Source organism: Carcharhinus amblyrhynchos, unplaced genomic scaffold (assembly GCF_965287045.1).
Source record: "Carcharhinus amblyrhynchos unplaced genomic scaffold, sCarAmb.v2.hapA scaffold_69, whole genome shotgun sequence".
NCBI lineage: Eukaryota > Metazoa > Chordata > Chondrichthyes > Carcharhiniformes > Carcharhinidae > Carcharhinus > Carcharhinus amblyrhynchos.
Window position 1 is genome coordinate 414,408 of NW_027649809.1, and position 26,027 is coordinate 440,434.

A 26,027-nucleotide genomic window follows, 5' to 3' on the forward strand; every position below is an offset into this window, starting at 1 on the left:
TTTCCCACTAATCTTTGCCACTTTGCGTGACTTTTCTTTCAATTGGATGCCCTCCTTTATTTCCTTAGATAACCACGGCTGCTTATCTCTTTTTCAACAGTCCTTCCTTATCGCTGGTATATACTTGTGCTGAGCACGGTGAGAGATGGCTTTGAAAGTTCCTCAATTGTCCCACCGTAAAGTTTTTCATAAAGCCAAGTGTGAGGTTACCCACTTTGGCAGGAATAATAGTAGGAGGGATGACTATTTAAAGGGCGAAAAGCTGCAGCATGCTACGGTGCAGAGGGATCTGGGCGTCCTTGTGCACGAGTCGCAAAAACCCAGTCTGCAGGTGCAGCAGGTGGTCAGGAAGGCGAATGGGATGCTGGCCTTCATAGCGAGGGGGATTGAATATAAAAGCAGGGAGGTCTTGCTGCAACTGTACAGGGCACTGGTGAGGCCGCAGCTAGAGTACTGTGTGCAGTTTTGGTCGCCGCACTTGCGCAAGGATATTTTGGCTTTGGAGGGAGTGCAGAGGAGGTTCACTAGACTGATACTGGAGATGAGGGGGTTGGACTATGAAGAGAGACTAAATAGACTGGGTCTGTACTCGTTGGAGTTTAGAAGGATGAGGGGGGGATCTGATAGAGACGTATAAGATAATGAAGAGGATGGAGAGGGTAGAGGTAGAGAGATTCTTCCCGCTCAGAAAGGACAGCAGGACTAGAGGGCACAGCCTCAAGATAAGGGGGGGGACAGTTTAGAACAGAGTTGAGGAGGAACTTCTTCACTCAAAGGGTGGTGAATCTCTGGAATTCTCTGCCCGTTGAAGTGGTGGAGGCTACCTCGCTGAAGATATTTAAGTCACGGGTAGATAGGTTTCCAATAGACAAGGGAATTAAGGGGAGTCATTTCCATTGACTGCACAGGTACTGCATCTGTTTCCAACTGCGCAGGGCTAGACTCTCCTTCTCCTCTGAAGGGGGTTGCCCTTTGCTGCCTCTGTCATACAAGTGAAACTTCACAGAGCGCCACACTATCTAAAAGTGTGTGAGGACCTACACTGAAAGTGGAACTGATCCACTTCAGATCAGCCACGATCTTATTGAATGGCGGGGCAGGCTCGAAGGGTTAGATGGCCGACTCCTGCTCCTATTTCTTATGTTTTGTTCCCTTCAAGCGAGAGAACAAAACGTAAGAAATAGTAGGCCATCTAACCCTTCCAGCCTGCCGCTTGAAGCCCACGCTTCAAGACACGGGGCAGGGGTGGGGGAGAGAGTGCAGACTCCGCACAGAGAGTGACCCAAGCCGGGAATCAAACCCGGGTCCCTGGAGCTGTGAGGCTAACCACTGTTGCCACCAACCCCCTCCCTCTCAAAACTTTATTTGTTATGTCAACGGTTGGTCTCCAACTGCAGCTCATGAGGATCACTTGGTGTTATTTGCATTGCTGCTCAATTTGCTGGCTGCTGTTGATTTTTTTCAGTTATCTCCTGCGACGTGCTTGTCACTCGGGTCGCTATCTGTGGCGGGGGTGGGTGATGAGTGGAGGGGGTGGATTGGGGGAAGGCGGGACGGGTGGACTGCGCAATGAGGGAACTGGACTCCCTTATCGGAGAGCAAATACTGATGACACCGCAGTACCAAGCTGTACCATTTCCTTCCAACCGGTCAGAGTCCACCCAGATAAGAAGGGAGGAGGAACAGTACCCCCCCCCCCCACAAGGCCTGGGCAGAGGGAGATCTCAGTCTGATTTACGCCACCCCCCCCGAAGGAACGATGTGCACTGGAACTTGCGCCCGCTGCCTCGGGCTGTTCCTCTTGCCTCTGGCGTTCTTGTGTATCATAGCCAACGTCCTCCTGATTTTCCCCAACGCGGAGAGAGTATGGACCGATCATATCACCCTGCAGGTCTGGCTGATGGGAGGAGTAATTGGTGGCGGACTTTTTGTGAGTGCCTTCTTTTTGTCGAGATAAGGAAGGGTCAGATGGGGGGGGGTGGAGGTGGTGGGGGGCTGGGGTACAGCTTCCGAAGCGGCCCTCCAGAATGGGACAGCAATGGGCGGCAGGGTGGTCAGCACTGCTGCCTCACAGCGGCAGGGTTCGATTCCAACCTCGGGTGACTGTTTGATTTATTATTGTCACGTGTATTGGGATACAGTGAGAAGTATTGTTTCTTGTGCACTATGCAGACAAAGCATACCATTCATAGAGTACACAGGGGAGAAGGATTTGATTTATTATTGTCACATGTATTGGGATACAGTGAAAAGTATTGTTTCTTGCGCGCTATACTGACAAAGCATGCCATTCATAGAGTACATAGGGGAGAAGGATTTGATTTATTATTGTCACATGTATTGGGATACAGTGAAAATTGTTTCTTGCACGCTATACCAACAAAGCATACCATTCATAGAGTACACAGGGGAGAAGGATTTGATTTATTATTGTCACATGTATTGGGATACAGTGAAAAGTATTGTTTCTTGCGCGCTATACTGACAAAGCATGCCATTCATAGAGTACATGGGGAGAAGGATTTGATTTATTATTGTCGCATGTATTGGGATACAGTGAAAATTGTTTCTTGCGCGCTATACAGACAAAGCATACCATTCATAGAGTACATAGGGGGAAGGATTTGATTTATTATTGTCACTTGTACTGGGATACAGTGAAAAGTATTGTTTCTTGCACGCTATACAGACAAAGCACACCATTCATAGAGTACATAGGGGAGAAGGATTTGATTTATTATTGTCACATGTATTGGGATACAGTGAAAAGTATTGTTTCTTGCGCGCTATACAGACAAAGCATACCATTCATAGAGTACATAGGGAGAAGGATTTGATTTATTATTGTCACATGTATTGGGATACAGTGAAAATTGTTTCTTGCATGCCATACCAACAAAGCATGCCATTCATAGAGTACACAGGGGAGAAGGTCAGGGGACATGGAGTTGGGGGTAGGGTGTTAGCGTGGATAGAGGATTGGCTGTCAATTAGGAGGCAGAGAGTGGGGGTCAATGGGTGCTATTCGGATTGGCGGTTGGTGACTAGTGGGGTGCCCCAGGGGTCGGTGCTGGGGCCTCAGCTATTTACCATTTATATAGATGATCTGGAGGAGGGAACCGAGTGCAGGGTGTCGGAATTTGCTGATGACGCCAAGATTGGGGGAAAGGCAAATTGTGCGGAGGGTGTGGAGAGTCTGCAGAAGGATCTAGATAGGCTGGGCGAATGGGCCAGGAAATGGCAAATGGAATTTAATGTTGGCAAGTGTGAGGTGGTCCACTTTGGTAGGAAGAATGGTAGGAAGGACTATTACTTACGTGGCGAAAAACTGCAGCAGGCGACGGTGCAGAGGGACCTCGGGGTCCTTGTGCATGAGTCGCAAAAACCCAGCTTGCAGGTGCAGCGGGTGGTCAGGAAGGCGAATGGGATGCTGGCCTTCATAGCGAGGGGGATTGAATATAAAAGTAGGGAGGTCTTGCTGCAGCTGTATAGGGCATTGGTGAGGCCGCAGCTGGAGTACTGTGTGCAGTTTTGGGCGCCGCACCTGCGCAAGGATATTTTGGCCTTGGAGGGAGTGCAGAGGAGGTTTACTAGGCTGATACCGGAGTTGAGGGGATTGAGCTATGAGGAGAGGCTGAATAAACTAGGCTTGTACTCGTTAGAGTTCAGAAGAATGAGGGGAGATCTCATTGAGACGTATAAGATGATGAATGGGATGGATAGGATAGAGGTGGAGAGACTCTTCCCGCTCAAAAAAGACAGTAGGACTAGGGGGCACAGCCTCAAGATAAAGGGGAGGCGGTTTAGAACGGAGTTGAGGAGGAACTTCTTCACTCAAAGGGTGGTGAATCTCTGGAATTCTCTGCCCGTTGAAGTGGTGGAGGCTGCCTCGCTAAATATTTTTAAGAAGCGGGTTGATGGGTTCTTGATAAGAGAGGGGATTGAGGGTTATGGGGAGAGGGCGGGAAAGTGGAACTGAGCCACGACAGATCAGCCATAATCTTATTGAATGGCGGGGCAGGCTCGAAGGGCTAGATGGCCTACTCCTGCTCCTATTTCTTATGTTCTTATGTTCTTAGAAGGATTTGATTTATTATTGTCACATGTATTGGGATACAGTGAAAAGTATTGTTTCTTGCACGCTATACAGACAAAGCATACCATTCATTGAGTACATCGGGGAGAAGGATTTGATTTGTTTTATTATTGTCACATGTATTGGGATACAGTGGAAAGTAATGTTTCTTGCGCGCTATACAGACAATGCATACCATTCGTAGAGTACATAGGGGAGGAGGATTTGATTTATTACTGTCACTTGTATTGGGATACAGTGGAAAGTATTGTTTCTTGCACGCTATACAAATAAAGCATGCTGTTCATAGCGAAGGAAAAGAGAGAGTGCAGAATGCAGTGTTACAGTCATAGCTAGGGTGTAGAGAAAGATCAACTTAATGCAAGGTAGGTCCGTTCAAAAGTCTGACAGCAGCAGGGAAGAAGCTGTTCTTGAGTCGGTCGGTACGTGACCTCAGACTTTTGTATCTTTTTCCCAACGGAAGAAGGTGGAAGAGAGAATGTCCCGTGTGTGTGTGGGGTCCTTGATTATTCTGGCTGCTTTTCCCGAGGCAGCGGGAAGTGTAGACAGAGTCAGTGGATGGGAGGCTGGTTTGTGTGATGGATTGGGCTACATTCCTGACCCTTTGTAGTTCCTTGCGGTCTTGGGCAGAGCAGGGGCCCAGACCAAGCTGTGATACAACCAGAAAGAATGCTTTCTATGGGGCATCTGTAAAATTTGGTGAGAATTGTCACGGACATGTCAAATTTCCTTAGTCTTTTGAGAAAATAGAGGCGTCTAGTGTAGACTTTGCATGTTCTCCCTGTGCCTGCGGGATAACAACACCAATAATTTGATTATCATTTAGAAAGAAATTTCCGCCTCCCCATTCCTCCTCATTGTCAACAGGAAATGACATAGAGGAGAATTATTTGATTTATTATTGTCACGTGCACTGGGACACAGTGAAAAGTATTGTTTCTTGCGCGCTATACAGACAAAGCATACCGTTCATAGAGTATATAGGGGAGAAGGATTTGATTTATTATTGTCACATGTACTGGGACACAGTGAAAAGTATTGTTTCTTGCGCGCTATACAGACAAAGCATACCATTCATAGAGTACATAGGGGAGGAGGTTTTGATTTTATAGTAAAAAGTATTGTTTCTTGCACACTATACAGACAAAGCATACCATTCATAGAGTATATAGGGGAGAAGGATTTGATTTATTATTGTCACGTGTATTGGGATACAGTGAAAAGTATTGTTTCTTGCGTGCTGTACAGACAGAGCATACCATTCATAGAGTATATAGGGGAGGAGGTTTTGATTTTATAGTAAAAAGTATTGTTTCTTGCGCACTATACAGACAAAGCATACCATTCATAGAGTATATAGGGGAGAAGGATTTGATTTATTATTGTCACATGTATTGGGACACAGTGAAAAGTATTGTTTCTTGCGCACTATACAGACAAAGCATACCGTTCATAGAGTATATAGGGGAGAAGGATTTGATTTATTATTGTCACATGTACTGGGACACAGTGAAAAGTATTGTTTCTTGCGCGCTATACGGACAAAGCATACCATTCATAGAGTACATAGGGGAGGAGGTTTTGATTTTATAGTAAAAAGTATTGTTTCTTGCGCACTATACAGACAAAGCATACCATTCATCGAGTACATAGGGGAGAAGGATTTGATTTATTATTGTCACATGTACTGGGACACAGTGAAAAGTATTGTTTCTTGCGCGCTGTACAGACAAAGCATACTGTTCATAGAGAAGGAAAGGAGAGGGTGCAGAATGTAGTGTTACAGTCATAGCGAGGGTGTAGAGAAAGATCAACTTAATGCGAGGTAGGTCCATTCAAAAGTCTGACAGCAGCAGGGAAGAAGCTGTTCTTGAGTCGGTCGGTACAGGACCTCAGACTTTTGTACCTTTTTCCTGACGGAAGAAGGTGGAAGAGAGAATGTCCGGGGTGTGTGGGGGTCCTTGATTATGCCGGCTGCTTTTCCCCGAGGCAGCGGGAAGTGTAGACAGAGTCAATGGATGGGAGGCTGGTTTGCGTGATGGATTGGGCTACATTCACGACTCGTCATTCCTTGCGGTCTTGGGCAGAGCAGGAGCCCAGACCAAGCTGTGATACAACCCGAAAGAATGCTTTCTATGGGGCATCTGTAAAAGTTGGTGAGAGTCGTAGCGGACATGCCAAATTTCCTTAGTCGTCTGAGAAAGTAGAGGCCTTCTGACTTTGCACCTTCTCCCCGTGCCTGCGGGATCACTGCACCAAGAATTGGATCATCATTTCGAATGAAATTTCCGCTTCCCCGTTGCTCCTTGGTGCCAGAAGGAAATGACCCACTTGCTCCTCCAAGTTGCAACTACGCAATCCCGTGGGCTACTCAAGCTCGGCTGGAATTCCTCGGCCGTGCCCGCAGCTGGGATTCACCGGTCCTGCTGCTGTCAACGGAAGTGTGGCCCAGCGCTAAATTCTCCGTTCCCGCTCCCCGCGGTTGCGAGACTGGAAAAAGTCTGGCCAGTGTCTAATCTGGGAGCTCGTCACGCTGTGAGGTCCCCTGACCTGCATCCTCAATTCGATTCTCTTTATTATACAAATGGTATGCTTTGTCTGCATAGCGCGCAAGAAACAATACTTTTCACTGTATCCCAATACATGTGACAATAATAAATCAAATCCTTCTCCCCCATGTACTCTATGAACGGTATGCTTTGTCTGTATAGCGCGCAAGAAACAATACTTTTCACTGTATCCCAATACATGTGACAATAATAAATCAAATCAAATCCTTCTCCCCTATGTACTCTGTGAACGGTATGCTTTGTCTGTATAGCGTGCAAGAAACAATACTTTTCACTGTATCCCAATACACGTGACAATAATAAATCAAATCCTTCTCCCCTGTGTACTCTATGAATGGTATGGTTTGTCTGTATAGTGCGCAAGAAACAATATTTTTCACTGTATCCCAATACACGTGACAATAATAAATCAAATCCTTCTCCCTATGTACTCTATGAACAGTATGCTTTGTCTGTATAGCGCGCAAGAAACAATACTTTTCACTGTATCCCAATACATGTGACAATAATAAATCAAATCCTTCTCCCTATGTACTCTATGAACAGTATGCTTTGTCTGTATAGCACGCAAGAAACAATACTTTTCACTGTATCCCAATACATGTGACAATAATAAATCAAATCAAATCCTTCTCCCCTGTGTACTCTATGAATGGTATGCTTTGTCTGTATAGTGCGCAAGAAACAATACTTTTCACTGTATCCCAATACATGTGACAATAATAAATCAAATCAAAGAAAGCGGAGGTGTGGTTGGACAGTATCAGTGTGGAGGGAGCGGGCCATTGATTGTTGGGGATGTTTTTATTCACAGATCCTTTGTCCCGCATGTTCCGCTATACGAGCCGGAGGTAAAGGATGCTGCGGTGCCGGTTGCTGTGGAAACAGATGCAGGGTAAGAAGCAAGAAGGCTTTAAATCCGTCTCCCCCGTTGAGGATGGCCACTTCTAGCACGTCTGGTCACTTCTCTGTTTTGAGAGCAGCTTACAATCAGTGAGAATGCAGACTTGCGTTTATGTAGCGCCTTTCACGTCCTCTCAATGTGTCAGAGATCTTTACGGCTCGGGCAGAACTTCCTGAAGTTAACTCGCTGCTGACTTGCAGTCAATTCACGCACAGCAAGCTCCCTTCGAGCTCCATAATGACCTGATCGTCTGTTTTTGCATTGTTAAAGGCAGCACGGTGTCACAGTGGTTAGCACTGCTGCCTCACAGAGCCAGGGACCCGGGTTTGATTCCCAGTTGGGTCACTGTCTGTGTGGAGTTTGCATGTTCTCTCCCAATGTCTGCGTGGGTTTCCTCCAGGTGCTCCGGTTTCCTCCCACACTCCAAAGTGGCACTAGTTAGGTTGACTGGCCATTCTAAATTGCCCCTTAGTGTCCAAAGATGTGCAGATTCGGTGGATTGGCCATGCTAAATTGTCCCTTAGTGTCCAAAGATGCATGGATTAGGTGGATTGGCCATGCTAAATTGCCCCTTAGTGTCCAAAGATGCATGGATTAGGTGGATTGGCCATGCTAAATTGCCCCTTAGTGTCCAAAGATGTGAAGGTTAGGTGGATTGGCCATGCTAAATTGCCCCTTAGTGTCCAAAGATGTGTAGGTTTGGTGGATTGGCCATGCCAAATTGTCGCTTAATGTCCAAAGATGTGCAGGTTAGATGGATTGGCCAAGCTAAATTGTCCCTTAGTGTCCAAAGATGTGTAGGTTAGATGGATTGGCCATGCTAAATTGTCCCTTAGTGTCCAAAGATGTGCAGGTTAGGTGGATTGGCCATGCTAAATTGTCCCTTAGTGTCCAAAGATGTGCAGGTTAGGTGGATTGGCCATGCTAAATTGTCCCTTAGTGTCCAAAGATGTGAAGGTTCGGTGGATTGGCCATGCTAAATTGCCCCTTAGTGTCCAAAGATGCATGGATTAGGTGGATTGGCCATGCTAAATTGCCCCTTAGTGTCCAAAGATGTGAAGGTTCGGTGGATTGGCCATGCTAAATTGCCCCTTAGTGTCCAAAGATGTGTAGGTTAGGTGGATTGGCCATGCCAAATTGTCGCTTAATGTCCAAAGATGTGCAGGTTAGATGGATTGGCCAAGCTAAATTGTCCCTTAGTGTCCAAAGATGTGTAGGTTAGATGGATTGGCCATGCTAAATTGTCCCTTAGTGTCCAAAGATGTGCAGATTAGGTGGATTGGCCATGCTAAATTGCCCCTTAAGGTCAGGGGGATTAGAATCAGAAATATGTGGGGTTGCAAAGATAGGCCCTGGCTGGGATTGCGATCGGTGCAGGCTTGATGGGCTGAACGTCTCCTTCTGCGTTGTAAGGAGTCTATGGTATGACTTATCCCGTGTCTGCGTGGGTTTCATCTGGGCGCTCCAGTTTTAGCACGGCCAATTCGCCCTAACCAGCACGTCTCTCGGACGGTGGGAGGAAACCCACGCAGACACGGGGAGAACGTGCCAACTCCACACAGAGCAGTGACCCGAGCCGGGAATCGAAACCCGGGTCCCTGGCGCTGTGAGGCAGCAGTGCTAACCCACTGTGCCACCGTGCCACCCCAGGAGTATGCTAATAGCCGGCGTCCTCTTGCCTGTCTGCCGGCTAGACCTCTTTCCCGTCAGCGTGGCTAACTCCAGCTGCTTTGTCCTTCCAGATGCTGAGATCTGTGTTCTCTTCCGCCTTTGGTTGCCTGGGCTCCCTGTACTGTCTCAGCGTGTCTTCTACTGGCCTGGCTAATGGCCCATTGTGTGAAACCAGTCGTGGGGTGTGGGAGTACCCCTTCCAGGACATGGAAAGCAGGTAAAGTAAGAGTAAAGTTTATTTTTATTAGTCACAATTAGGCTGACATTGACACTGCAACGAAGTTACTACGAAAAATCCCCCTCGTCGCCACACTCCGGCGCCAGTTCGGGTAACACTGAGGGAGAATTTATCATGGCCAATGCACCCCTAACCAGCATGCCTTTGGACACTAAGGGGCAATTTAGCATGGCCAATCCTCTTTACCTGCACATCTTTGGATATTAAGGGGCAATTTAGCATGGCCAATCCACCCAACCTGCACATCTTTGGATACTAAGGGGCAATTTAGCATGGCCAATCCACCTAACCTGCACATCTTTGGATACTAAGGGGCAATTCAGCATGGCCAATCCACCTAACCTACACATCTTTGGACGCTAAGGTGCAATTTAGCATGGCCAATCCACCCAACCTGCACATCTTTGGATACTGAGGGGCAATTTAGCATGGCCAATCCACCTAACCTACACATATTTGGATACTAAGGGGCAATTTAGCATGGCCAATCCTCCCAACCTGCACATCTTTGGATACTAAGGGGCAATTTAGCATGGCCAATCCACCCAACCTACACATCTTTGGATACTAAGGGGCAATTTAGCATGGCCAATCCTCCCAACCTGCACATCTTTGGACACTAAGGGGCAATTTAGCATGGCCAATCCACCCAACCTGCGCATCTTTGGACCCTAAGGGACAATTTAACACAGCCAATCCACCTAACCTGCACATCTTTGGACTCTAAGGGGCAATTTAGCATGGCCAATCCACCCAACCTACACATCTTTTGACACCAAGGGCAAATTAACATGGCCAATCCACCTAACGTACACATCTTTGGACACTAAGGGGCAATTTAGCATGGCCAGTCCACCTAACCTACACATCTTTGGACACTAAGGGGCAATTTAGCATGGCCAATCCACCTAACCTGCACATCTTTGGACTCTAAGGGGCAATTTAGCATGGCCAATCCACCCAACCTACACATCTTTGGATACTAAGGGGCAATTTAGCATGGCCAATCCACCTAACCTGCACATCTTTGGAGTGTGGGGGAAACCAGAGCACCCGGAGGAAACAGGGAGAAATTGCAGACTCCGCGCAGACAATGATCCAAGCTGGGAATCGAACCCTGGTCCCTGGCGCTGTGAGGCAGCAGTGCTAACCACTGTGCCACCGTCCCTTCCCGCTTTGCAATTGGTGGTGTTTCCACGCACCAGGGCCAGCAGTGAGCATAAAATAAAGCTTCTGTAGGTACTGACGGAGAAAGAGTTTGACTAAAATGAATGTAGGCCCCTAACAATCAGAAACAGGAGAATTCTGAATGAGGAACAAAGAAACAGCTGAGGAACTAAGTTCATACTTTGATTCTGTCTTCAAAAAGGAAGACATATCAAATGTCCCAGAAGTTTTGAAAAACAGAAGGTTTAGTGAGGAAATCAGCAATAGGTAGAGAAAGGGTTTTGGGAAAATTAATGCGATTGAAGGTAAATAAACCTCCAGGGCCTGATAATCTTCATCCATTTTTCTAACACTAATTTCCCCTCACTGTTCAAAGATGTGTAGGTTAGGTGGACTGGCCATGCTAAATTGTCCCTTAGTGTCCAAAGATGTGTAGGTTAGGTGGACTGGCCATGCTAAATTGCCCCTTAGTGTCCAAAGATGTGTAGGTTAGGTGGATTGGCCATGCTAAATTGCCTCTTAGTGTCCAAAGATGTGCGGGTTAGATGGATTGGCCATGCTAAATTATCCCTTAGATTCCAAGGATTTTCAGGTTAGATGGATTGGCCATGCTAAATTATCCCTTAGATTCCAAGGATTTTCAGGTTAGGTGGATTGGCCATGCTAAATTGCCCCTTAGTGTCCAAAGATGTGGAGGTTAGGTGGATTGGCCATGTTAAATTGTCACTTAGTGTCCAAAGATGTGTAGGTTAGGTGGATTGGCCATGCTAAATTGCCCCTTCGTATCCAAAGGTGTGCAGGCTAGGTGGATTGGCCATGCTAAATTATCCCTTAGATTCCAAGGATTTTCAGGTTAGGTGGATTGGCCATGCTAAATTGCCCCTTAGTGTCCAAAGATGTGCAGGTTAGGTGGATTGGCCATGCTAATTTGCCCCTTAGTGTCCAAAGATGTGTAGGTTAGGTGGATTGACCATGCTAAATTGTCACTTAGTGTCCAAAGATGTGCAGGTTAGATGGATTGGCCATGCTAATTTGCCCCTTATTGTCCAAAGATGTGTAGGTTAGGTGGATTGACCATGCTAAATTGTCCCTTAGTGTCCAAAGATGTGCAGGTTAGATGGATTGGCCACGCTAAATTGTCCCTTATGGTTCAAAGAGGTGCAGGTCATGGGGATTGGCCATGATAAATGTATTGGTGGGTTACAGGGATAGGGTGGGGGGATAAAACCTGGGTGATGGACTCTTGTCAGAGAGTTGATGCAGGCTTGATGGGCCGAATGGCCTCCTTCCACACTGTAGGGGCGCAGTAACCTGGGCCCACTGGCTTACTAGCCCGCTGACATTCCCACAGTGTCGCGGTTACACGCTTGTAAATAGTGTGGAAAGGCCCACGGGATATGGGGGGGGGGGGCTGAGGGGAGGGGGTTGGGGGGGGGGGTGGCGGTGGTGGGCAACGATTACAATGTTCTTCCGCCTCCACGTTAAACCTGTTTTCGCAATCCTACCCTTCTCTCCAGTTACCTCAACAACCAGTCTCTGTGGTCGGTGTGCCAAAACCCACCTCACATCGTCAAGTGGAACGTCATTCTGTTCTCCATTTTGCTCGTGGCCAGCGCCATCGAGTTTGTCTTCTGCGGGCTGCAGGTCGTCAACGGGTGCATCGGAGTCTTCTGCGGGGATTGCCGCAAGAAACACGGGAGAGAGGTACCGATCTGTCTCACTTTATCCGCCTCGTCTCTGCCCCTCCTCTCCCCTCCCCTCTGGGGACTTTGGCGCTGTTGCTTTTCCAGTTGACCCGATGTCCGGCCTCGTCTTTGGTCTCCGCCAACCCACCTTCCCCCTCCCTCGTCTCCCCGCCACCTCCCACCCACTGTCAATGAGCTATCGTGGCAGAGAAGGAGGCCATTTGGCCCACCGAACCCATGCTGGCCCTCGTTTCAGCAAGCCAGCCATTCTGGTTCTCCGTAACCACACGCACAATCAGCTCCCAGTGACGTTGACAGCGTAACCACCTGATCATCCGCTTTCGTGTTGTTAAGGGTGGCACGCCAGGTATATAACACCAAGATTGGTGTATGACACCAAGATTGGGGGAAAGGCAAATTGTGCGGAGGGCGTGGAGAGTCTGCAGAAGGATCTAGATAGGCTGGGCGAATGGGCCAGGAAATGGCAAATGGAATTTAATGTTGGCAAGTGTGAGGTGGTCCACTTTGGTAGGAAGAATGGTAGGAAGGACTATTACTTACAGGGCGAAAAACTGCAGCAGGCGACGGTGCAGAGGGACCTCGGGGTCCTTGTGCATGAGTCGCAAAAACCCAGCTTGCAGGTGCAGCAGGTGGTCAGGAAGGCGAATGGGATGCTGGCCTTCATAGCGAGGGGGATTGAATATAAAAGTAGGGAGGTCTTGCTGCAGCTGTATAGGGCATTGGTGAGGCCGCAGCTGGAGTACTGTGTGCAGTTTTGGGCGCCGCACCTGCGCAAGGATATTTTGGCCCTGGAGGGAGTGCAGAGGAGGTTTACTAGGCTGATACCGGAGTTGAGGGGATTGAGCTATGAGGAGAGGCTGAATAAACTAGGCTTGTACTCGTTAGAGTTTAGAAGAATGAGGGGAGATCTCATTGAGACGTATAAGATGATGAATGGGATGGATGGGATAGAGGTGGAAAGACTCTTCCCGCTCAAAAAAGACCGTAGGACTAGAGGGCACAGCCTCAAGATAAAAGGGGGGCGGTTTAGAACGGAGTTGAGGAGGAACTTCTTCACTCAAAGGGTGGTGAATCTCTGGAATTCTCTGCCCGTTGAAGTGGTGGAGGCTGCCTCGCTAAATATTTTTAGGACGCGGGTTGATGGGTTTTTGATAAGAGAGGGGATTAAGGGTTATGGGGAGAGGGCGGGAATGTGGAACTGAGCCACGACAGATCAGCCATGATCTTATTGAATGGCGGGGCAGGCTCGAAGGGCTAGATGGCCTACTCCTGCTCCTATTTCTTATGTTCTTATGTTCTTATAAGACTCTGGTCAGACCCCCATTTGGAGTATTGTGAGCAGTTTTGGGCCCCGTATCTAAGCAAGCATGTGCCGGCCTTGGAAAGGGTCCAGAGGAGGTTCACAAGAATGATCCCTGGAATAAAGAGCTTGTCGTATGAGGAATGGGTTGAGGACTCTGGATCTGTACTCGTTGGAGTTTAGGAAGATGACGGGGGGGGATCTTATTGAAACTTGGAGGATATTGGAGGCCTGGACAGAATGGATGGGGAGAGCATGTTTCCACCAGTAGGAAAAACTAGAGCCAGAGGGCACAACCTCAGGCTAAAGGGACGATCCTTTAAAACAGAGATGAGGAGGAATTTCTTCAGTGGTGAATCTGTGGAACTCCTTGCCACAGAGGAGGCCAGGTCATTGGGTGTCTTTAAGACAGAGATAGAGAGGTTCTTGATTAATGAGGGGATCAGGGGAAAGGCAGGAGAATGGGGATGAGAAAAATATCAGCCGTGATTGAATGGCGGAACAGACTTGATGGGCCGAGTGGCCTAATTCTGCTCCTATGTCTTATGGCACAGCGGGAGTGAGCACCGCTGCCTCACAGCACCAGGGCCCCGGGTTCGATTCCCAGCTTGGGATACTGTCCGTGAGTAGGCGGCTGTGAGCATGGGCGGCACGGTAGCACAGTGGGTTAGCACTGTTGCTTCACAGCTCCAGGGTCCTGGGTTCGATTCCTGGCTCGGGTCACTGTCTGTGTGGAGTTTGCACATTCTCCCCGTGTCCTCGTGGGTTTCCTCCGGGTACTCCAGTTTCCTCCCACTGTCCAAAGATGTGCAGGTTAGGTTGATTGGCCGTGCTAAGAAATTGCCCCTTAGTGTCCAGGGATGTGTAGGTTAGAGGGGTTAGTGGGTATAATACGTAGGGATATGGGGGCAGGGCCTGGGTGGGTTTGTGTTCGGTGCAGACTCGATGGGCCGAAGGGCCTTTTTCTGCACTGTAGGATTCTATGGTGTTCTAGTCTGCACGTTCTCCCCGTGTCTGCATGGGTTTGCTCTGGTTTCCTCCCAGACGTGCCGGTTAGGATGCATTAGCCGTACTAAATTCTCCCGCAGTATTCCCCGAACAGGTGCCGGAGTGTGGCAACAAGGGGATTTTCACACTAACTCCATTGCAGCGTTAACGTAAGCCGATCTGTCGCACTAGTAAGTAAAAACAAACTTAGCTAATTTGCATCTCATCAGTTCTCCAGACGTCCGCCTCTAATCAACTCCCTGTTTTGTACTCTCCTTTTTGACTTCATTTCCCCCAAATCTTAACAATGCGCATGGACTCCCAGACCCCTGTCCCCCTGTCTCCCCCTTCAGAATCGCACCCTTTGCTTTGTATTGTCCATTTACCTTCTTCCAATCGAAATAAGTCGCCGTGTTAAATTTCCCTTGAACTTTATCTCAGAGTTCAGGGTACTTGCATCTCTGTGGAGCAAAATGGGGGGGGTGTTGGCGAGCGGGGGAGGGGGATGTTGGATGGGTGGGGAGTGGGGGGACTTCTGTGGATCCCAGCTCCTCAAATTTTGAGCCTTGCTCTGAGCCCTTGGTGTGGCATCAAGAGGTGAGACGCCCCCGATGAAATGTTTGCTCAAAGATCTGCCTCTCTCCGTGTGTGGTCAGTGCTTGTATTTTCCCTGTTGCCATTGTGAAATCTTGCTCTAATTGTAACCCCCCCCTCCTCCTTTCTATTGCAGGATGATGAATTGTAAACGCCGTGGGCCTGAGGCGAAGAGACCATTTCTGGCGGAGATTTATCCAGAAGACCATAAGATGTAGCAGCAGAATTAGGCCATTTGGCCCATTGAGTCCGCTCTGCTGATATGTTTCTCATTCTCCTACCTTCTCCCCATAACCCCTGACCCCCATACCAATCAAGAACCTCTCTATCTCTGTCTTAAAGACACTCGATGACCTGGCCTCCTCTGTGGCAAAGAGTTCCACAGATTCCCCACTGGAGAAATTCCTCCTCATCTCTGTTTTAAAGGATCGTCCCTTTAGCCTGAGGTTGCACCCTCTGGTTCTAGTTTTTCCTACTAGTGGAAACATCCTCTCCACGTCCACTCTATCCAGGGCCTCGCAGTATCCTGTAAGTTTCAATAAGATCCCCCTCGTCCTTCTAAACTCCAACGAGTACAGACCCAGAGTCCTCAACCCATTCCTCACAGGACAAGCTCTTCATTCCAGGGATCATTCTTGTGAACCTCCTCTGGACCCTTTCCAAGGCTGGCACATCCTTCCTTAGATACGGGGCCCAAAATTGTTCACGTTTGTTATGCTCTTGTGCTCCTAATTAGTTACTTTCTGTTGATCTCGCTCCTGTCTTCTCTCTCTCCTGCATGGCCAGTCCAACTGACCTACACATTTTTGTACACTAAGGGGCAATTTAGCATGGCCAATCCACCTAACCTGCACATCTTTGACACTAAGGGACAATTTAGCATGGCCAATCCACCTAACCTGCACATCTTTGACACTAAGGGACAATTTAGCATGGCCAATCCACTGAACCTGCACATCTTTGGACACTAAGGGGCAATTTAGCATGGCCAATCCACCTAACCTGCACGTCTTTGGACCCTAAGGGGCAATTTAGCATAGCCAATCCACCTAACCTGCACATCTTTGGGCACTAAGGGGCAATTTAGCATGGGCAATCCACCTAACCTGCGCATCTTTGGACACTAAGAGGCAATTTAGCATGGCCAATCCACCTAACCTACACATCTTTGGACACTAAGGGACAATTTAGCATGGCCAATCCACCTAACCTGCACATCTTTGACACTAAGGGGCAATTTAGCAAGGCCAATCCACTTAACCTGCACATCTTTGACACTAAGGGACAATTTAGCATGGCCAATCCACTTAACCTGCACATCTTTGGACACTAAGGGGCAATTTAGCATGGCCAATCCACCTAACCTGCGCATCTTTGGACACTAAGAGGCAATTTAGCATGGCCAATCCACCTAACCTGTGCATCTTTGGACACTAAGGGGCAATTTAGCATGGCCAATCTGCCTAACCTGCACATGTTTGGACACTAAGGGGCAATTTAGCATGGCCAATCCACCTAACTCGCACATCTTTGGACACTAAGGGGCAATTTAGCATGACCAATCCCCCTAACCTGCACATCTTTGGACCCTAAGGGGCAATTTAGCATGGCCAATCCACTTAACCTGCACATCTTTGGACACTAAGAAATTGCCCCCTTAGTGTCCTGGGATGTGGGGGTTAGAGGGATTAGCGGGTAAAATATGTAGGGATATGGGGGTAGGGCCTGGGTGGGATTGTGTTCAGTGCAGACTCGATGGGCCGAAGGGCCTCTTTCTGCACCATAGGAAGATGAGTTGCTGTTCCTCCAAGGCAATAAACGTCTCCAAGAGATGACCTAAGTCATGGCTCCTTGACACTCAATGGCATTACCAAGGCTGAGTCCCCCCACTATCAACATCCCAGGGGCTACCATTGACCAGAAACTAGACCCAGCCAAGCAAAAACTGATAGCCAAGATCCGCACACAGCCTCACACGGGATCTTGGGTTCATGTCACACTATCTGTAACCCCCGCGACTTGCCTGAACTTGCAAAATCTCACTAATTTCCTGTCTAGAGACAATACGCATCTCTTTAACCTGTACTTAACCCTCTCTCCGCTCACATTGTCTGTACCTGTAAGGACTCGATTACCTGTAACGACTCACATTCTAATCATTGAGTTTGTGTCTATCTATGCCAACTCTTCATTCACCTAAGATGAAGGAGCAGCACTCCGAAAGCTCGTGCTACCAAATAAACCTGTTGGACTTTAACCTGGTGTCATGAGACTTCTTACTGTCCATACCACAGCAGGTCAGAGGCTGGGAATGCTGCAGTGCATAACTCACCTCCTGTCTGCCCCCCAGGAAGTGTCCACCATCCACAAGGCACAAGTCAGGAGTGTGACGGAATATTCCCTGCTTGCCTGGATGGGTGCGGCTCCCAACAACACTCAAGAAACTCAACACCTTCCAGGACAAAGCAGCACCTACTTGATTGGCACCCCACCCACAAGCATCCCTCCATCACCAATGCACAGTAGCAGCCGTGTGTACCATCTACAAGGTGCACTGCAGCGACATGCCAAGGCTCCCCCAACAGCGCCTTCCAAATACACAACCTCCACCATCTAAGAGGACAAGGGCAGCAGATACCTGGGAAACACTACCATCTGGAGATCCTGCTCCAAGTCACTCACCATCCTGACTTGGAAATATATCGGCCATTCCCCCTCGCTGCCCTGAGTCAAAATCCCTCCCTAACAGCACTACAGGTGTACCTACATCACATGGACTGCTGAAGCAAGTGGAAGAGAATAGAAGGTCAGGGATAGGGTGGAGATCAGGAGAGACTAACTGACAAAGTTGTTATGGAGCACAATTCAAAGGGAATGGATGCGATAGTGCAAACACTGAAGAGAATGTTTATAGCAGAATAAAGGTCAGCGCTGTCTGAGAGTGAAATAGCAGAATGTGTTAATAGCAGAATAAAGGTCAGCACTGTCTGAGAGTGAAATAGCAGAATGTGTTAATAGCAGAATAAAGGTCAGCACTGTCTGAGAGTGAAATAGCAGAATGTGTTAATAGCAGAATAAAGGTCAGCACTGTCTGAGAGTGAAATAGCAGAATGTGTTAATAGCAGAATAAAGGTCAGCACTGTCTGAGAGTGAAATAGCAGAATGTGTTAATAGCAGAATAAAGGTCAGCACTGTCTGAGAGTGAAATAGCAGAATGTGTTAATAGCAGAATAAAGGTCAGCAAAGTCGGAAAGTGAAATAGCAGAATGTGTTAATAGCAGAATAAAGGTCAGCAATGTCTGAGAGTGAAATAGCAGAATGTGTTCCTAGCAGAATAGAGATCAGTGCTGTATGAGAGTGAAATAGCAGAATGTGTTAATAGCAAAATAAAGGTCAACATTGTCTGAGGGAGAAATAGCAGAATGTGTTAATAGTGGAATAAAGGTCAGCACTGTCTGAGAGTGAAATAGCAGAATGTGTTAATAGCAGAATAAAGGTCAGCACTGTCTGAGAGTGAAATAGCAGAATGTGTTAATAGCAGAATAAAGGTCAGCACTGTCTGAGAGTGAAATAGCAGAATGTGTTAATAGCAGAATAAAGGTCAGCAAAGTCGGAAAGTGAAATAGCAGAATGTGTTAATAGCAGAATAAAGGTCAGCACTGTCTGAGAGTGAAATAGCAGAATGTGTTAATAGTGGAATAAAGGTCAGCACTGTCTGAGAGTGAAATAGTGAAATGTGTTAATAGCAGATTAAAGATGAGTGATGTCTGAAAGTGGAATAGCAGAGTGTGTTAATAGCAGAATAAAGGTTAGCACTATTAAAGCATTCTGCTATTTCACTCTCAGACAGTGCTGACCTTTTTCCTGCTATTAACACATTCTGCTAATTCACTCTCAGACAGCGCTGACCTTTATTCTGCTATTAACACATTCTGCTAATTCACTCTCAGACATTGCTGACCTTTATTCCACGATTGACACATTCTGCTATTTCACTCTCAGACAATGCTTACCTTTATTCTGCTATTAATTGTCCTTCACATTCATAAGAACATAAGAACATAAGAAATAGGAGCAGGAGTCGGCCACCTAGCACCTCGAGCCTGCCCCGCCATTCAATAAGATCATGGCTGATCTGTCGCTGCTCAGTTCCACATTCCTGCCCTCTCCCCATAACCCTTAATCCCCTCTCCTATCAAAAACCCATCATCCCGCGTCTTAAAAATATTTAGCGAGGCAGCCTCCACCACTTCAACGGGCAGAGAATTCCAGAGATTCACCACCCTTTGAGTGAAGAAGTTCCTCCTCAACTCCGTTCTAAACCGTCCCCCCCTTTATCTTGAGGCTGTGCCCCCTAGTCCTACTGTCTTTTTTGAGCGGGAAGAGTCTCTCCACCTCTATCCTATCCATCCCATTCATCATCTTATACGTCTCAGTGAGATCTCCCCTCATTCTTCTAAACTCTAACGAGTACAAGCCCAGTTTATTCAGCCTCTCCTCATAGCTCAACCCCCTCAACTCCGGTATCAGCCTAGTAAACCTCCTCTGCACTCCGTCCAAGGCCAAAATATCCTTGCGTAAGTGTGGCGCCCAAAACTGCACACAGTACTCCAGCTGCGGCCTCACCAATGCCCTATACAGCTGCAGCAAGACCTCCCTACTTTTATATTCAATCCCCCTCGCTATGAAGGCCAGCATCCCATTCGCCTTCCTGACCACCTGCTGCACCTGCAAGCTGGATTTTTGCGACTCATGCACAAGGACCCCGAGGTCCCTCTGCACCGTCGCCTGCTGCAGTTTTTCGCCCCGTAAGTAATAGTCCTTCCTACCATTCTTCCTACCAAAGTGGACCACCTCGCACTTGCCAACATTAAATTCCATTTGCCAGTTCCTGGCCCATTCGCCCAGCCTATCTAGATCCTTCTGCAGACTCTCCACACCCTCCGCACAATTTGCTGTTCCACCAATCTTGGTGTCATCAGCAAATTTCGACACCATACACTCGGTTCCCTCCTCCAGATCATCTATATAAATGGTAAATAGCTGAGGCCCCAGCACCGACCCCTGGGGCACTCCACTAGTCACCAACCGCCAATCCGAATAGCACCCATTGACCCCCACTCTCTGCCTCCTATTTGACAACCAATCCTCTATCCACGCTAACACCCTACCCCCAACTCCATGTCCCCTGACCTTCTGCAATAACCTCTTGTGAGGCACCTTGTCAAACGCCTTCTGAAAATCAAGAAACACCACAGCCACCGGCTCTCCTCTATCCACCGCCCTAGACACATCCTCATAGAACTCCAATAAATTCGTCAGACACAACTTCCCCTTAACGAAACCGTGCTGCGTCTGCTCTATCAAGCAATTCTCCTCAAGATGCCTCACTATTTTCTCCTTGATCACGGATTCTAACATTTTACCTACAACAGACGTTAAACTAACCGGCCTATAATTCCCTGCCTTTTGCCTGGCACCCTTCTTAAACAACGGCGTAACATTAGCCGTTTTCCAATCTTCCGGCACTTCCCCGGAATCCAGCGACGTTTGGAAAATAATTACCAAGGCATCCACTATCACCTCCGCCATTTCTTTCCGAACCCTTGGGTGCATTCCATCCGGTCCTGGGGACTTGTCCACAATCAGTCCCTCCAGTCTGTCGAGCACCTCCTGTCTAGTAACAATAATGTCATTCAGGCCCTCCACTCCTACCATCTTTCCATCGCTAACACCCAGCAAATTATTCACGTCCTCCTCCGTGAAGACCGAAACAAAAAAGTTATTCAAGGCCTCAGCCATTTCCCCATCCCCTACCACTAAGTCCCCCTTCTCATCCTCTAAGGGCCCAACGTTCACCCTAGCCAGCCTCTTCCTTTTTATATATTTATAAAAACTCTTGCTATCCTTTTTTGTATTAAGCGCTAGCCCAGCTTCATAGTTTCTCCTACCCTTCTTTATCAACTTCTTTGTCATTCTTTGTTGACATTTAAACCCCTCCCAATCCTCTTCTCGCCCACTACTCTTAGCTACTCCAAACGCATCAGCTTTTAATTTAACACTTTCCTTTACCTCCTTCGTTATCCATGGCTGATTATCTCTCCTACGATCATTTTTAACCATCGGAATAAATTTCTGCTGAGCACCAAGAAAGATCTCCTTAAAGATCCTCCATTGCTCCTCAGCAGACCTACCTTCCAACGCGCTCCCCCAATCAACATTTCGCCAATTCCTCTCTCATCCTACCGTACTCCCCTCTGTTCAAACAAAGGACACGTGTCCGGGAACCCACTTTCTCCTCCTCCATCTGCATCAGAAACTCCACCATACAATGATCACTCTCCCCAAGAGGATCCTTCGCCGCAAGGTCCCTAATTCTACCCGCCTCATTACATAGCACCAGATCCAAGATAGCTCGCTCCCTCGTCGGCTCCAACACACACTGTTCGAGGAAACTATCCCGGCAGCATTCCAAGAACTCTTCCTCGAGCCCACCGCGTCCAACATGGGTCGACCAATCTATATGTAGATTGAAATCCCCCATAATTATGGCCGTCCCATTCCTGCACGCCGCACTTATTTGCGCGTTAACAGCCTGCCCCACCTCCAGATCATTATTCGGGGGCCTATAGACGACACCCACCAGCGTCTTCCTCCCTTTGCTGTTCCTAATCTCCACCCACAACGATTCCACCCTCTGCTCCTTGGCTCCAATATCATCCCTTGCTACCACCTTGATGCTATCCTTAATCAGCAGAGCTACGCCCCCCTCCTTTTTCCTCCCGCCTATCCTTCCTAAACACTTGATACCCCTGTACATTCAGCTCCCAGTCCCTGTCACCCTGTAGCCACGTCTCTGTAATGGCCACCAGATCATATCCATTTGTGCTGATCTGCGCCACCAGCTCATCCACTTTATTCCGAATGCTTCGTGCATTCAGATAAAGTGCCTTCTTCCCAGCCTTCACCTGGACCCTATTTGCCAGAACGCCACCAACTATACTCACGCCTCCTACTCCCTTTATTATTGGGACATCGTTGGCCTCTTCCCTTACCTGTACCCTCTCCTTAACTTTAGACCCCATAATGTCACCTACCCTTGCACCCTCCCCCCCCCCCCAATTAGTTTAAAGCCCTATCTACAGCCCTATTTACACGATTCGCCAGGACTCTGGCCCCAGCACAGTTCAGACCAACCCCATCCCGCCCGAACAGGTCCCACCTACCCCAATACTGATGCCAATGCCCCATAAATCCAAACCCATTCTTCCCACACCAATCCCTGAGCCACCCATTCACTTCCTTAATCTTATCTACCCTACGCCCGTCTGCACTCGGTTCAGGCAGTAATCCGGAGATAACCACCCTGTCGGTTCTGCTTTTTAATTCCATTCCCGGCTTTTCATACTCCTTCTCCAGATCCTACGTAGGCATTTTGCCTACGTCGTTGGCTTGGGGCTGGGGGTAGGGCAGAAGGACTGGGAAGATTCTTTCATAGTCGAGGGGGGCCTAGACCTAATTATGGCCTGATTATAATCAGGCCAGACACAGCCCCCAACTGATTCTCCCAGCGTAGCCCAAGGCAATGCAGGCCAGCTCCTGATCTCAGAGCTCTGAGCATCTTTACCTCCCTCAGTCATTCCGACTGGGATTGTTTCGTAGAATCATAGAACCCTACAGTGCACAAAGAGGCCCTTCGGCGATTTCTTAGCACGGCCAATCAACCTAACCCGCACATCTTTGGGCTGTTGGGAGGAAACCCACGCAGACACGAGGAGAATGTGCAAACACCACGCAGACAACCGCTGAAATCTTGTCGACCTCTCCCTCTCTCCGGAGTGCTTTGGTGCAATGGAGTACCTCGCTTGACCACTTCAGATGGCCAGCGGGCTCTCACCGCACTGCTGTGGGCCCTGGAGACACATGTAGGCCAGACCGGGTAAGGGTGGCAGATTTCCATGGCCAAATATTATTCGTGATCCAGATGGGGCTTTTGCAGACAAGCGACGCTAGTTTCACCATCACAGCTCCTGAGCCTAGACCACGATTCCAAATTCTTTGATAAAATCTTTTAGCTTGTATCCCTTCTCGAGGTGTGGGGGTCGCTGGCTGGGTCAGTATTTCTTGCCCGTCCCTAATTGCCCCTTGAGAAGGTGGTGGGAACCCCCATCTCAAACCCAGTGCAGTCCGAGTGGTGTGGCTGCACCCCACAGTGTCGTAGAGTCATAGAGGTTTACAGCATGGCCCAACTTGTTCATTCTGCCCTTTCTCTAACCACTAAGCTAGTCCCAATTGACTGCATTTGGACCATATCCCTCTATACCCATGTCTAAATGCTTTTTAAAAGACAAAATTGTACCCGCCTCTACCACTACCTCTGGCAGCTCGTTCCAGACACTCTGTGTGAAAAAATTGCCCCCTCTGGACCCTTTTAGACTCTCCCCTCTCACTTTAAACCTATGCCCTCTAGTTTTAGACTCCCCTACCTTTGGGAAAAGATATCGACTATCTAGCTGATCTGTGACCCTCATTATTTTATAGACCTCTATAAGATCATCCCTCAACCTCCTACGCTCCAGAGAAAAATGTCCCCAGTCTATCCAGCCTCTCCTTAAACCTCAAACCATCAAGTCCTCTTAGCGTCTGAGTCAATCTTTTCTGCACTCTTTCTAGTTTAATAATATCCTAATATTTTGAGGGAGCTCTAGGATTTTTACCCAGTGATAGTGAAGGAAGAGCCGATATATTTTCCAATTGGGATAGTGAGTGGCTCGGAGAGGTGATAGCATTCCCATGAGTTCTGCTAAACTTTCTTCCAATAGTCTTAGAATGATCCTTTGTGAGATTTAACATTTATTTATTAGGGTCACGAGGAGGCTTACATTACACTGCAATGAAGTTACTGTGAAAATACCATATCGCCACACTCTGGCGCCTGTTTGGTTAACACTGAGGGAGAATTTAGCATGGCCAATTCATCTCACCAGCATGCCTTTCAGGCTGTGGGAGGAAACCAGAGAACCAGGAAGAAACCCACGCAGAGGCTGGGATGTTAGAGGACAATTTGTTATGATGATAATTTAGATCAGCTACCACATTTAAAGCTTTACACTGATTGGATATTATCCTTAGACATACGTGCATGTATTGTGATTGGTTTTTAACATTTGTATCCTATGCATGATGAAAACCTAATCAGTAGTTGTGAGTGGACATAGATAATTCTGATGCAAATGTACATCCTCTGATTGGTACATGATTATTACTTGTAATCGAGTCCTGGAGCATATCTGTTTGTGTAAACCTGTATTTGAGACTCTGCACCATCGCTTCATTTTGTTCATTTGTAGGACGTGGGTACCGCTGGCTGGCCAGTATTTATTGCCCGTTCCTGAGGGCAGTAGATTGGGAGAGACCCAGGATAGTGTTCTGGGGACCCGGGTTCGAATCCCGCCATGGCAGATGGCAGAATTTGAATTCAATTTTTAAAAATCTGGGATTAAGAAACTACTAATGACCACGAAACCATTGTCAATTGTCGTAAAAAGCCATCTGGCTCCTAGAGGGAAGGAGAACTCCCGTCCTTACCTAGCCTGGCCTACATGTGACTCCAGAGCCACGGCAATGTGGTTGATTCTCAACTGCCCTCTGAAATGGCCAAGCAAGATACTTAGATCAAGGGCAACTAGGGATGGGCAATAAATATGGCCAACTAACGACACCCATGTTCCATGAATAGAGAGAAACAATATACAATGTCAAGGTTGCTCCTGTTTGTGATTGGTTAAGCTTATTGCTAATTCTCTTATTACATGGCAACGATATTCTTAAATAAACTTTGTTTGATAAAAGCTCCCTAGTGGGTCATTCCAGTCAACCTTGGAGTGAACCAACCTCTGCTCGCCTGCGCCAAAGTTCAAAGTGCAAACCTTAAGATCAAGCCAGTCCTCGCAAAACAGCTTGGAGTTTCTGTCCTGGATCTAGACTTTAGTCCAAGTCTCGATTTGCATCACCAAATGCAAATACTGCAGATGAAGTCAGCATTGGAGGTGTGGATGGAGATGGTGGCTTTGCGTCACTCTCTCTTGTCCCAAAGCAACTTTGACTCTGTTCTGCTCGAATATCAAAATCACTCGAGAATTCCCCATTTGGGATTTTTCACGGCTGTTTTGTCCCATGTATCGGAATGGAGTTGTCTATATATCTACATGTGAGACCTCTTGTGATGTGGCCTCCCTGTGTCCACCTAGCTGTAGGATATTGTCTTTGGCATTCGGGTTTGTACGTCTATCATTGTGATTTTAATATCATTGTGCTCGGAGTAAACAGAGATAAGCTATTTCCTATGTTAGAGACACACAGTATGAGGGACCACGGGCTTAAGGTGAGGGGGGAGAGGTATAAGACAGATATTAGAGGGAGGTTTTTCACACAGAGGGTAGTGGGGGTATGGAATGCTCTGCCAAGTAGGGCAGTGGAGGCAAACACGCTAGAGTTCTTTAAGACTAACTTAGACAGGCACATGAGTGGGTTGGAGATGGGAGGATATAGGAGATTGTTTTAAATAAAGTTCATTAGCAGTGGGACGTCCCTGGTAATGTATAAGGATATGGGATGATAATAATGTTTTTTCTCTTTTAATTCGCAGGTTTTAAGTCGGTCCGCCTTGTTGTCCAACGAGGGGCGTACACGCGATGGGTCGTACAAGGGCTGCTCTTGAATGTTCGAGATTGGCCTAGTGCTTCATGTCGTTAGTGTGTGCCTAAACTGGACCAGGAACTGGGCAAGACGACA

General features: G+C 47.7%; 1 protein-coding gene across 1 annotated transcript; it reads left to right on the plus strand.

Annotated features, from left to right (window-relative positions):
• Positions 1–1,759: 1,759 nt before the first annotated feature.
• On the plus strand, positions 1,760–15,384 carry tm4sf5 (transmembrane 4 L six family member 5). The gene is made up of 5 exons (XM_080182581.1): positions 1,760–1,930; positions 7,481–7,561; positions 9,313–9,458; positions 12,164–12,350; positions 15,370–15,384. Exons 1-5 carry the CDS (start codon positions 1,760–1,762, stop codon positions 15,382–15,384), a joined length of 600 nt encoding a protein of 199 aa, XP_080038707.1.
• The last annotated feature ends 10,643 nt before the right edge of the window (positions 15,385–26,027 follow it).